Source organism: Malaya genurostris, chromosome 3, assembly GCF_030247185.1.
Source record: "Malaya genurostris strain Urasoe2022 chromosome 3, Malgen_1.1, whole genome shotgun sequence".
Taxonomy (NCBI): domain Eukaryota; kingdom Metazoa; phylum Arthropoda; class Insecta; order Diptera; family Culicidae; genus Malaya; species Malaya genurostris.
In genome coordinates this window covers 126,597,005-126,610,607 of record NC_080572.1, presented here as the reverse complement: position 1 = coordinate 126,610,607, position 13,603 = coordinate 126,597,005, and the positions used below count along the sequence as shown (strand labels likewise).

General features: G+C 40.3%; 1 protein-coding gene across 6 annotated transcripts in view; it reads right to left on the bottom strand.

Moving 5' to 3' along the window:
* The window catches only part of LOC131437545 (unconventional myosin-XVIIIa), a 146,192-nt gene extending 132,917 nt beyond the window's left edge, over nt 1-13,275 (bottom strand). For 2 of the 6 annotated variants that reach the window (XR_009230773.1, XM_058606957.1), the window contains exon 1: nt 11,795-13,275. Coding sequence is in view for 5 of the 6 variants with exons in the window: in XM_058606957.1 (XP_058462940.1) it covers nt 11,795-11,944 (150 nt within the window). In the remaining variant the exon portion in view is untranslated. The remainder of the gene's footprint in view (nt 1-11,794) is intronic. The other 4 variants (XM_058606961.1, XM_058606959.1, XM_058606958.1 and 1 more) reach the window with 3 other exon arrangements.
* Between the last annotated feature and the right edge of the window lie 328 nt (nt 13,276-13,603).

The following is a 13,603-nucleotide window of genomic DNA, read 5'->3' as shown; positions in this document are numbered from 1 at the left end:
AATAAATAACGCCCTCAAGAGAATAAAGAACCAAAGCACAACAATAACAAATTTATTTGGTATTGACGATGTAAACATTAAGCGAAAAATATAAAACATTTTTCGAATCCACTCTCACGACCATCTACTTTTGCCACTCGAAACAGCTGATAACAGCACAGGTTGTAGTCAATTTTTCTTTTATTCCTTTTGTATGCTTGTACGGTTTTTTAAGATAATCGGGTTTAATTGACTGGAACTATCTCAAGGTTACTACAATTACGCACGAATGCGTACAGCTTATCCCGTACATTGATTTGGCTCGATTTAATACATTGGTTCATCTTTATGTATTTCACTTTTTCCTATTTTCCACAATCAATACCTAATTGCAATAACAAAATCAGATTGTATCGTGTTTTCGTTGCAGTAGATGTTCATTTGGTTGATTGGAGAAATGCGTTGTTTACAATGGAGTCTTGTTCAATAACCTAGAAAATATGTTCCAAACTAGTGCACACTATGCTTCAGTTGCATTCATATTGAAGCGATGTTAAATCAGATTTGAACAATCTCTATGAAATTGTGTTGTGGAATGAAATTTCTAATGCATGAATCGTATGTCAATATATGAATAATAAACTAGCCAATATGCCACGATTTGTGTCAACCCTAACCCGAAATTCATTACAGCTCTATCCACCTGTAGAAATGCTTAGCTAAACTTCTCACATTTTCATAATTTTGTACCTAACTTTTCTTTCAATAACATAGAAACCGATTGGAAGCAGTGTTGGTGATTGCCGAAAATTTGACAGAAGCTGCTTTATCAATATTGTATACAACATTTTCAATCCAATGCTACAAGAACTCAAGTCTCTCAATGCATGAACCGCGAGAGAATTTTTCTACATATTTCACGGCCCTTAAAAAATTACATTATGATAATGATTCGTGCTGTGTGGAATTTACCAAGAGAGAATCGCAAGTTGACAATTATCGCAGAAAACCGAATCGATGATTCGACTTGATGATTCTCATACTAGGTTGCAATATTTCAAAACCCTTGTGGGGAGCATTCACATACATTTTCATAGACACAACTTATACAAAGGTTATATGCACATAGCTAGAATAAGCGGCAATAGTAAAATGATTCTATCGCTAATATCCACTGCCCATACAGAATCGGATCACGAAACGAGAATAAGCGACCGTTTGTTGCTTCAGAGAGAATCTCCACAGCAGCGAGCTAACCTTTGATCCTCAGACAGGTCATCGAGAGAAATTTGATCTCGCACTGGTGTCGATTCTATGTTAAATGAACCATGCCGGTGTTTTTATTGCTGCGATGATATCCGTCTCTCTTTGATGGCACTGATTGAATCGTGTGAAGAGTTGCTAGTGAGGCGTTCTTTGATTCGATAAAGCCATCCTTGATTGGAAGTTTATACATTTCGGAGTTTTATTTTAGGGAATTATCGAGGTTTCTACACTTTGTCTTTTATGGCCAAGTACATTGAAAACATGATTTTTCATTAGGGCGTATAAGCACCAGTTTATCTTTGTTTACTTTCTCTTCTATTAATTACCAAGCGATTTCCACGTTTATCACTCAACTCTTCGCATAAAATGACACCCGAAACTTTCGATTTTCAAACAGAGTAGTGAAATCAAAGAAAATCTTTTTAATCACATTACAACAATCAAAATTTGCTTATACGCCCTAATGAAAAATCAATCGAGATTTGGTAAAAATCATCCCATTTAAGGTCTACTTTGATACAGAATGAGGTTTCGGAATTTCGGAGAATTTCGTATTGTATCCGCTGCGGTCTTGGCCCCGCATTCTTATATAATCTTTTATGTCTGAAACGGTACATACGATTATTATTATAATTATCTAGAAATGATATCGAAATGATTGGTACTGCAGAGGAATACGCGCAACAACTGGAGCAAGTGCTACCAACGGAAGAGCAGCTTGGCGCGGCGACCCTTGAAGACGGCTGGAGGAATATAAGATCCGCCGTGAGTAGCACTGCTTCAACCGTACGAGGTTATCGAATCGAGGAAATGACTGGTTTGACGGCGAATGTCAGCAGTTGGTCGAAGAGAAGAATGCAGCAAGGGCGAGGATGCTGCAACACCGCACTAGAGCGAACGAGGAACGATACAAACAGGCACGGAACAGACAGAACACGGCTTTCCGGGGGAAAAAGCGCCACCAGGAAGACCAAGATCGCGAAGCGATGGAACAGCTGTATCGCGCAAATTCTATGAGAAGGTGAACCGCTCACGTAGAGGCTTCTCGCCACAGGCCGAAATGTGCAGAGATACCAGTGGTAACCTTCTCACGAACGAACGTGACGTGATCGACAGGTGGAAGCAGTACTATGACGAGCATCTGAATGGCGGAGCACAAGATACAGAGAACGACAAAGGAATCAATCTGGGTGCACGCTCAGCCGACGACAGATTCCCAGCTTCTGATCTATCGGAGATAAGTGAGGAGATCGGCAAGCTGAGGAACAACAAAGCCGCGGGCAATGACCAGTTGCCAGGCGAGCTGCTCAAACAGAGAGGTACTGGCGCTGCACTGGATGATTTATAGGATTTGGGAGGAGGAGATTCTACAGCAGGAATGGATGGATGGAGTGGTATGTCCCGTCTACAAAAGGAGCGATAAGCTAGACTGTTGCAATTACCGCGCAATCACATTGCAGAACGCCGCCTACAAGGTACTCTCCCAAATCCTTTGCCGTCGTCTATCACCAATAGCTAAGAAATTCGTAGGGCCGTACCAAGCGGGATTTACTGGAGCCCGCGCCACTACGGATCACATATTCGCGATAAGACAAGTACTCCAGAAGTGTCGTGAATACAACGTACCCACGCATCACCTATTCACTGACTTCAAAGCGGCATACGACACAATCTATCGAGAACAGCTATGGCAGATAATGCACAAATACGGTTTCCCGGATAAACTGACGCGATTGGTCAGAGCAACGATGGATAGAGTGATGTGCTACGTCCGAGTATCTGGGACGCTCTAGAGTCCCTTCGAATCTCGGAGAGGACTACGTCAAGGTGATGGACTTTCTTGTATCTTGTTCAATATAGTCCTGGAAGGTGTGATTCGAAGAGCGAGGATCGACACGAGTGGCACGATCTTCCGAAAGTCCGTACAACTTTTCGCTGACGATATTGATATTGTGACACGTAACCTTGAGAAGATGACGGAAACCTAAATCGGACTGAAAGCTGAAGCTAGGCGTATCGGACTGGCCATAAATGCGTCAAAAAAAAAATACATGAGAGGAAGAGGCTCTAGAGAAGAAACACAACGCCTTCCACCACGAATATTTATAGACGGTGACGATATCGAGGTGGTTTACGAGTTCGTGTATTTGGGTTCACTGGTGACCGCCGATAATGACACCAGCAGAGAAATTCAGAGGCGTATTTTGGCAGGGAATCGTGCGTACTTTGGACTCAGAACAACCCTTCGATCGAGAAAAGTCTACAAAACGCTCATTAGACCGGTTGTTCTCTATGGCCACGAGACCTGGACTGTGTTGGCAGAGAACCAACGCGCCCTCAGTGTTTTCGAAAGAAAACCTATGGATCTTTCACATGATTCGAAGGAAGTGATCAGAAGTGTCATTCTTATGAACAGGATATGATAAAAGTGAGTTGTGATGGTGAGGTTCGTTGGCAGGCAGTATTAATTATTAAATTTATTGGTTATAGTTATCAAAACTCAGGAATTATAAGCACGTTAAGAATGTGAGATAGGCTCAAGTTAGGTGCCGTTTCAAGTATTGATAAATTGGTATGGTTGATTACATTTTACATATTACACATTTGCACTGAATTAACCTCAATATAATTAGTTAGGCAAAACGTTTCAACCGTATTGAAACTGCATTGAAAAATTTATATATATCGGCGGTAAACCAGTTAGGTTCTCTATCTCGGATAGTGTGTTATTCCACTGAAGACAAGTGAACGGACAGGAGAAAACTAAACGTGAGACGAATGTAATCCCTTCAATGAATTATGTACAAATTAGTATGTTTCAGGAAATTTTTAATACCTTTTCATTTCAACCATCGAATAAATATTAAAAATTTGGAAATATCTTCTGCTCTGTTTGCGCCGAAACAACATTAAAAATTTCGTTTATAAACAGCGCGACAGGTTATGTCAAGGAAACCATCCGACATGAACTCTCCCAAAGGCGGGAACAACAGCTGCAGAGTTTGTAACAGAGATGATAATAGTCGCATGGTGCAGTGCGACACATGTGACGAATGGTTCCATTTTGAGTGCGTTGGAGTTACACAAGATATTGAAAACTACGATTGGTTGTGCAAATACTGCACAACTAACCCATATGATAAGAGAGAAGGACCGAATCGTAAGCAATTTCAGCTTCCAAGCACATCAGTAACATTTAAAACACTCTCAACTGCTATTGATGAGCTAGCACTAACAACTTCGAGCAGTACATATTTCGCTAATGTGGCATCAAGCTCGTTTTACTCACCATCAATACATCCTTTATACACTTCATGTTCATCGAAAATTGTAGGACAATCAAATACTCATGTTTCGTATACAACGCGGGTACCTATGAATGCTTCTGTGGTAGCACCAACCATGTTTCCACTAGCTTCTCAAGTCAGCACCGGGCCTGCAGGAGCATCCGGCTTTTCACATATTACGAAAGTTCCCATGAATGCTTCTTTAATAGCGCCAAGTATGTTTACATTAACTCCTCCAGTTGGCGCCGATCGTCTAATAACTACTGCCGTATCGCATGAGGCAACACAGTTTGTTCGCCAAAAAAATAATATATCGGCAACATCGGCTACACAAGACAATGATCTAGGAAGTACTGAAATGCAATCTAACAAGACAAAGCAATCTAGCAGGGCAAGCTCAGGGCAAACATCAAGACACAGACGTTTACAGCTAGAACTGCAAAAGCTGGACAAGGATCGCGAGCTCGACGAGCAAGAAGAAGCTAGAAAACGTGAATATCATCGCAAACGGTTCGAACTGCTACTGGAGATGGAAGGAGATAGCGAGGTATCATCCCTTGAAAGCATGAAAGAAGAGGAACACATGAGCAAAGTAGAAGAGTGGCTATGCAAGACTTAGAAAGACAAAACCAAAAAACATGTCATCCTCCACCGTATTCAAATTTACAGCAGAGAGCTCTCCAAGTATCCACACATAATAAATTTGAAGCACCAATCAACCCTTCATTACAGCAACGAAAATATGCTGAATCTACAGGTAATCAGCAAACTGCGCGAGATTTCCTTCCGATGCTAGGTTCCACACCTAGACAACACCACGGGCCACGTGCTCGCCGAGACGATGAAGAAGATTGCATAAATCTATCCCGGAGCCAGGTAGCAGCCCGTCAAGCCGTTTCTCGAGACCTTCCTAGTTTCTGTGGTTCTCTTGAAGAGTGGCCTCTCTTTTTCTCGACTTTTAACACAACGACTAGTATGTGTGGTTACACGCTGGAAGAAAATCTAATTCGTTTGCAAAAATGTCTCAAAGGCAAGGCCTATGATGCTGTAAAATGTAGGCTAATGCATCCATCGAACGTGCCTGGAATTATATCGACTTTGAAAATGCTGTATGGAAATCCGGAGGGTATCATTCATAACATAATTGCGAAGATTCATGCAGCACCGCCTCCGAGGACGGATAAATTAGATAGTTTGATTGATTATGCTCTAGCTGTACAAAATTTGTGTGCCACTGCAGAGGCATGTCAACTACAGGAATATTCATATAATATAGCTCTCCTTCACGAATTAGTTGAAAAGCTCCCCCCTTCTATCAAGCTAGACTGGGCAAAACACCGCCGAACGCTTTCTAATGTCAACTTAATTAGTTTTGCTGCATGGCTATATGATTTAGCAGAAACCATCTCGCCAATTACACCTCTCAGTATTGACGAAATGAAGCGATCAAGAGAAAACAAAAGAGCCACTGTCTATTTCAACACGCATCTCGAGGAGATTGGAAAGCCTATTGAAGGTCAAACAATCCATGTTCATCAAACAAAACTGGTAAAAAATTGTCTAATATGTAAAGGAAATTGTTCATCGGTCGAAAGATGTGAGCGTTTTGGTGAACTAAGTTGTAACTCTAGATGGGCTGTAATCAAACAGTTTGGCCTGTGTCGAAGATGCTTGAAGAGGCATAGCGGATTTTGTAAATCACAGAAAATTTGTGGTAAAAACGGATGTTTGTTCAAACATCATAAGTTTCTACATGACGATAAGCATGATGCAATGAACTCTAGCGATCGTGCACCGGTCGATAGTTCATTAAACATATCACAAAAACCTATAGTTCATGATTGTAATGCACATCATAATTATTCACCAAAGACTCTGTTTCGTGTAGTTCAATGGAACGTTTCCGCTGCCTAGAATCAAAGTTGCGAAAGCAGCCCGATCTTGCGAAAACAATGCGGGCACAAATAAATGATTACCTTCAGAAGGGTTATATACGAAAACTCACAAAACAAGAGCTACAACAAACACCATGTCGGTTATGGTATTTACCGATATTTCCGGTCTTTAACCATAATAAACCAGGGAAAGTCAGAATAGTGTGGGATGCAGCAGCAAAATCACATGGTGTTTCCTTAAACTCGCTGCTTTTGAAAGGCCCAGACCAATTAGTATCTCTCAACTCCGTCTTGTATAAGTTCCGAGAAAATCGTATAGCTATTTGTGGTGACATCCGTGAAATGTGCCACCAAATGTTTGGCTTATCGACAAAGAGGATCAGAATTGTCAGAGATTTTTATGGCGAGAGAAACCGAACGACGTATACCCCAGCGTATTTGTGATGCAGGTTATGACGTTTGGCGCAAGCTGTTCCCCGAGTTGCGCACAATACGTTAAAAATTACAACGCGAAGCAATATGTAGGAACGTTTCCCAGAGCCGCGAATGCGATAATTTTTAGGCATTATGTAGACGATATGCTGGCGAGCGTAGAAACAGTAGAGGAAGCTTTTCAGTTAGCACATGATGTTCGACACGTGCATGCTCAGGCGGGATTTGAAATGCATAACTGGCTATCCAATTCTCCTACGGTTTTGGAGTCCCTGCATGGACTCATTAAAAAGGAAAAAAGTCTCAACGTCGGAAATGAAATGGCAACTGAGAAAGTCTTGGGCATGTGGTGGTGCACAACCACAGATACATTTACTTATAAACTTTCGAGTAAACAAAACGACGAGTTGCTACTAGGAAAACGAAAACCAACGAAGAGAGAGGTTCTACGTATGCTAATGTCTATTTTCGACCCGTTGGGTCTTATATCAAATATTCTGATCTTGCTAAAGGTGCTTCTCCAAGAAATTTGGCGCTCGGCTATTGGATGGGACGATGTGATACCTGAGAAGTTTCATCAGAGGTGGGAACAATGGATTACGGTACTTCCAAATGTACAGAATCTTCGAATTCCACGCTGTTATCGTTTCGTAACCTCCATAAACCTGGGAAACTCCGTTCAACTTCACACCTTTGTGGACGCTAGTGAGACCGGATACGCTTGCGTAGTTTATCTCCGATTTCAACCCAGGATAATATTGAGTGCTCGATAGTTGGAGCCAAATCTCGTGTTGCGCCGTTAAAGTACACCTCAATACCACGAGTAGAGCTGCAAGCAGCAGTAATTGGATCGAGGTTATCAAATTCCATCACCAAGGCACTCTCGTTGAAAATAGACGAACACATATTTTGGACTGATTCAAAAGATGTGTTATACTGGATCCGGTCGGATCACAGACGATATACCCAGTTCGTCGCGTTTCGTGTAAGCGAAGTTCTCGAAACCACTAGCATAGAAAACTGGCGATGGGTTCCTTCTACAGAAACTGTAGCCGATGAGGCAACAAAGTGGCAAAACAGGCCTAGCATGGACGGTAGCAGCCGGTGGTTTTCGGCTCCAAGAATTCTTTGGGAGGTACCGGAGTATTGGCCTTCAGAAACACCAAACATCCGACCCACAGATGAGGAGCTTCGTTCGAACATTTATTTTCATACAACCGAAATCCAACCGGCTATTGAAGTTAAAAAATTCTCCAGATGGAAGCATCTTCTTCGAGTTACAGCGACGGTGTGGAGATTCATAAGTAATATGCGATGCAAAAATAAAATCTTACGTGCAACCGGTCCTCTAAATAAGAGCGAGCTGAATCAAGCAGAAGTTTATTTATTGAAGCTAGTGCAGCAAGACGTGTTCGCCGTTGAAAAAAGCATACTATCTAAAGAGAAAACTGATAAGCATGTTATTAAAAACTCAAGTGTAATTTATCGTGAAAACCCTTATCTAGACGAACAAGGCCTAATTAGGCGCCGTGGTAGAACTACACTGTGCGCATACACAACTACAGATGCGAGAAATCCTATCATTCTGCCAAAATTTCATCATATCACTATTCTAATTGTTCAAGATTATCATGAACGCTATCATCATAGAAATCACGAAACCGTTGTCAACGAAGTACGGCAACGATTTTACATCCCTAAACTAAGAGTAGTGTATCGGAGAGTAAGAAATCAATGCCAGCTATGCAAAATTCACGATGCAATTCCGACGGCCCCTCCGATGGCTGACCTACCCCCAGCTCGATTAGCAGCCTTCGCAAGACCCTTTTCATTCGTTGGAGTAGACTTCTTCGGTCCAATGCATGTTGTTGTAGGACGACGGAAGGAAAAGCGCTGGGGAGTACTTATAACATGTTTAACAGCAAGAGCGATACACTTAGAAATAGCACATTCCTTAAACGCCGATTCGTGTGTGATGGCGTTAAGAAATTTTATGGCAAGACGAGGAGTACCAATTCAAATCTTCAGTGACCGCGGCACTAATTTTCAAGCAGCTAGCAAGGAGCTAAAGGCTATGCTTGAGAACTTGGACCAAGATAAAGTAATGAGAGAAATTGTTAGTCCCCAAACAGAATGGTGTTTCATTCCACCCGCTTCACCGCACATGGGCGGATCGTGGGAACGATTGGTACAAACAGTTAAAATGAACCTTGAACGTATTAAGCCAGAGCGTAATCTAACAGACAAGGTCCTTTGTAATCTTCTGATTGAAATTGAAAACGTGGTAAATTCCAGACCTCTTACACACGTACCTTTAGACGACCCAGAAGCACCGGTTCTTACTCCGAATCATTTCCTTTTGGGATCATCTAGCGGGTTTAAACCTGCGACACAAATGGACGACAGGTTCTCAGCTTTAAAACAATGTTGGCGTATTTCTCAAATAGAAGCAAACTTATTTTGGAAGCGTTGGATTCGGGACTACTTGCCAGACATTTCTAGAAGAACAAAATGGTTTAAGGACGTTAAGCCAATATCCATAGGAGATATCGTGGTAATTGTAGACCAAAGCATGCCACGAAACTGCTGGCCCAAAGGGCGCGTGATTGCTGTAAATAAAAGCAAAGATGGAGAAATCCGCTCAGCGGCAGTTCAGACCGCGCGTGGTATTTATGAACGACCAGCAGTTAAGATAACTGTTTTAGACGTTAGGCGCGAATTATAGGTAAACCGAATTGATGCAAACGGCATACGGGGGAGGAGTGTTAACGCACCTTCGGTCGACGCACCGTACTGAGACAACCTCCACTCTAAAACCTATGGATCTTTCACATGATTCGAAGGAAGTGATCAGAAGTGTCATTCTTATGAACAGGATATGATAAAAGTGAGTTGTGATGGTGAGGTTCGTTGGCAGGCAGTATTAATTATTAAATTTATTGGTTATAGTTATCAAAACTCAGGAATTATAAGCACGTTAAGAATTTGAGATAGGCCCAAGTTAGGTGCCGTTTCAAGTATTGATAAATTGGTATGATTGATTACATTTTACATATTACACATTTGCACTGAATTAACCTCAATATAATTAGTTAGGCAAAACGTTTCAACCGTATTGAAACTGCATTGAAAAATTTATATATATCGGCGGTAAACCAGTTAGGTTCTCTATCTCGGATAGTGTGTTATTCCACTGAAGACAAGTGAACGGACAGGAGAAAACTAAACGTGAGACGAATGTAATCCCTTCAATGAATTATGTACAAATTAGTATGTTTCAGGAAATTTTTAATACCTTTTCATTTCAACCATCGAATAAATATTAAAAATTTGGAAATATCTTCTGCTCTGTTTGCGCCGAAACAACAGGTACTGAGGACCATCTATGGCGGAGTGCAGATGGAAGACGGAACGTGGAGACGGCGTATGAATCACGAATTGCAACAGCTGCTAGGAGAACCACCTATCGTACGGACAGCTAAAATCGGACGTCTACGATGGGCTGGGCATGTCATAAGGATGTCGGACGACAGCCCAGTGAAAATGGTTCTTGAATCTAATCCGACTGGTACAAGAAGAAGAGGAGCGCAGCGAGCAAGGTGAATCGATCAAGTGGAGGGTGATCTCAAAAGCATTCGTGTCTTGAGTGGCTGGCGACGAGCAGCCATGGACCGAGTTATGTGGTGACGTATGCTTGATACAGCAAAGGACACCCCAGACCTATAGCTGTTAGGTAAAGTAAGTAAAAGCTATGGGAAACGTCAATGAGCGGAGAACATGAATTGAATGAAAGACAGATGGAAAACAAAAAAAAAACACTTGTGAAATTTCGTTTCAAAGACACGAAAGAAATTCAGTTCTGTATCGAATCGTTACTGGCGATGAAAAATGAATTTATTTTAAGAGTCCCAAATGGAAAAAAAATCATGGGTTAATCCGAGACAACCATCATCATCGACTGCAAAATTAGATCGATTCGGCAAGAAGGCTCTGTGTTTAGCGGGAACAGAAAAGTGTGCTGTATCATGAGCTTCTAAAACCTGGTGAAACAGTTAATACTAAACGCTACGGACAAGAAATGAGTTGAGCGAAAAACGACCAGTAGACACGACAAAGTCATTTTGTTACACGACAATGAACCTAATCACAAAGCAAACCCGATTCAGAATACAATCAAAGCCCTTGGCTGGGAGCAGCTATCCCATTCGTCGTAATTACCCAGACTTGGTCCCTTCCGACTACCATTTGTGTTCATTCATGGTCAAGATGTACAGAAAGCAATGGTCAATACTTAAATTTGTTTATTTTCCCATCCAAAATTAGTGTTTCATTTTAACAAAAAAAACTTTCATTTCATGCCGGTATACCTGGTGATTTGAAATTAGAACTATATATAAAAACTATATGTTTTGAATTGTTATTGTTTAATAATGTTTTTAAGGAATAATTTGAATAAAAATTTGAAAACTTCATTCATAGATTGTTAACGTATTTTATGATACAATGTTCCGAACTGTTGATAAAATCCAACTCAATTGAAAATATTTTTTGGATCCGAACAGTGGTTGAGAATTTCTTTTTGTTGATAAACTTGAATATTTCTTGTTTCAACAGAAAGTTGATAAATAATATACGTCGTTATGGTGAACACCTACTACATTATTTCAATTGATTTTGTTTTGGAAATATATACAAAAGCTCATCAACAATGAAATAAAGAAAATTTTATCGATTTTCAGTTTTTCCAGACAAGCTTCTTCTTTTTATTAACCATACCATTATTATAAGATTCATTTCCCACTTTCTGTCATTTTTTTGCTAGGCACGAAACTTTATTGTGCATCATATTCGAAGCTCTAACTGATATTCTTATGCTATAGTATTGTTTTTTAAGCGATAAATACATAGAATTGAACAAAAATTCTGTAGCATTACCTCGTCTAGTCGCAAAAGCTCTTCAGTACTCATGCTTCCAGACACACCCGTCCCTTTGCCATCCTTCCGCATTTTCTTTTCTCGTTTGCGACGTTCCTTTTCATCACGATCGTCACTTACTCCAACACCTTTCTTCATAAAATTGAACATATTCGGCTCGTATCAGACGTAACTCTCCCCTTTTTTTAATTTACTGTCTTTGGCCAGACACTCATAGATTATATTGGATAAGCACTTTTACTTGTTTTCGTTTGCCTCAGCTAGCAGGAAAAAGCACAGGATTTTTCTTGTGAACACACACACACATATTCATATATCTGGGAAAACAATCAACATCGTTGCTTTCAGTATATTCAACACCTAGTTCATGACATTTGGACCATTGCCGTTAACCCATATTTTTATACCATCACAGTCAACATTTTTAAGTTCAAACCAGTGACCAGATCTAAATATCAACACTTCAAATAATATTAGACTTCATTGTATTTCACCTCCTGCATCAATTCACACCTCACAGAAATCACTTTCGCGACCACATACCAAAGCTTCGGTCAATTTTGCATACAACGGGACTTATCAGTACACTAACCTTCCCGATCCGCCCATGTGATGAATTAATATTCAAAATTCATCCAAATATATTTTCTATGAAATTTACACATTCTACTTTTTATCGACCTCTCATTCGACCCGTTTCATTTTTCGAAAGTTGGAACACATCCGCATATACTATTTGGACGCACACTAGTAGTGGGAATGTAATATTTGGTTAAACTGCGCTGTTTTGATGATTCTGCTTCTACGAGTGCTGTTGGTTCACTGGACAATTTTCTTTTCTACACCTCGCGACCGGATTGTTGCCAAACTTTACCATAGAACATTTGATAATAAATTGTGTAAAACTGCAATCTAAAATTTTCTTATTATACATAAGTACATTATTTCAAATCACTAATTTAAGCACAAATTATGATACAGGTTAGAAAAAATTTATAACACTCGGTAAATTATAAATATTATACATCACGGTCACATTCTGTAATGAGCACTGAAACATCGGTAAAATAACCAGCAACACTAATTTCTATGGTGTTTGCATTCGACCGTGGCAGTATTGGATCTTTGAGAAAAGTAATCTGAATCATTTTAACAATACCAGATATTAGTAGACAGTTGCGTATATGGTGAAGGTAGAATGAGGAACTCAGTGAGTTCAACTCACACATATGAGTGAATAATTTTTCTAGTTTTCTTTTACAGTCATACAATTGTTTCTTTGCAGTACTTTGCGATATTGTTACAATCATTCACCAAAATTGATATTCCGCGCCCGAGAAATTATGCACATATCAGAACACTACGCAGAGCTCAGAAAATCTACCGAAAAATGTGTAGAAATTGAAAACTTATCAAAAACAATTTTCAGCACTAACCAGCGATACGTTCTTCCTGAACTGCTGGTTTAGTGATGACAAACCACAGTCCACACACGCAATTGGTCCAGTTGACTCGCTCTGACTTTCTCTACGATATAGATTGGTGTATGTGTATGCCAATAAGAAATACTTTATCTCTTTCTCTCAAGCAGCATTGCCAGGTCATTGTTGCAAAAATCTGTATTCGGCGCAAAAATCTATCTGTACCATATCGGTATCAGCATCTAGTCAACATAAGTTCACGGAAATGTCACCAAAGCTCATTTTGGTTAACAAAACAAAGGTCTCGTTGCAACCTTTTCTCCTGTCTATCCACGCTATCAACGAAAATCGGTATTTTTCTGTACGATTCGTGAATTATCGGTATTTT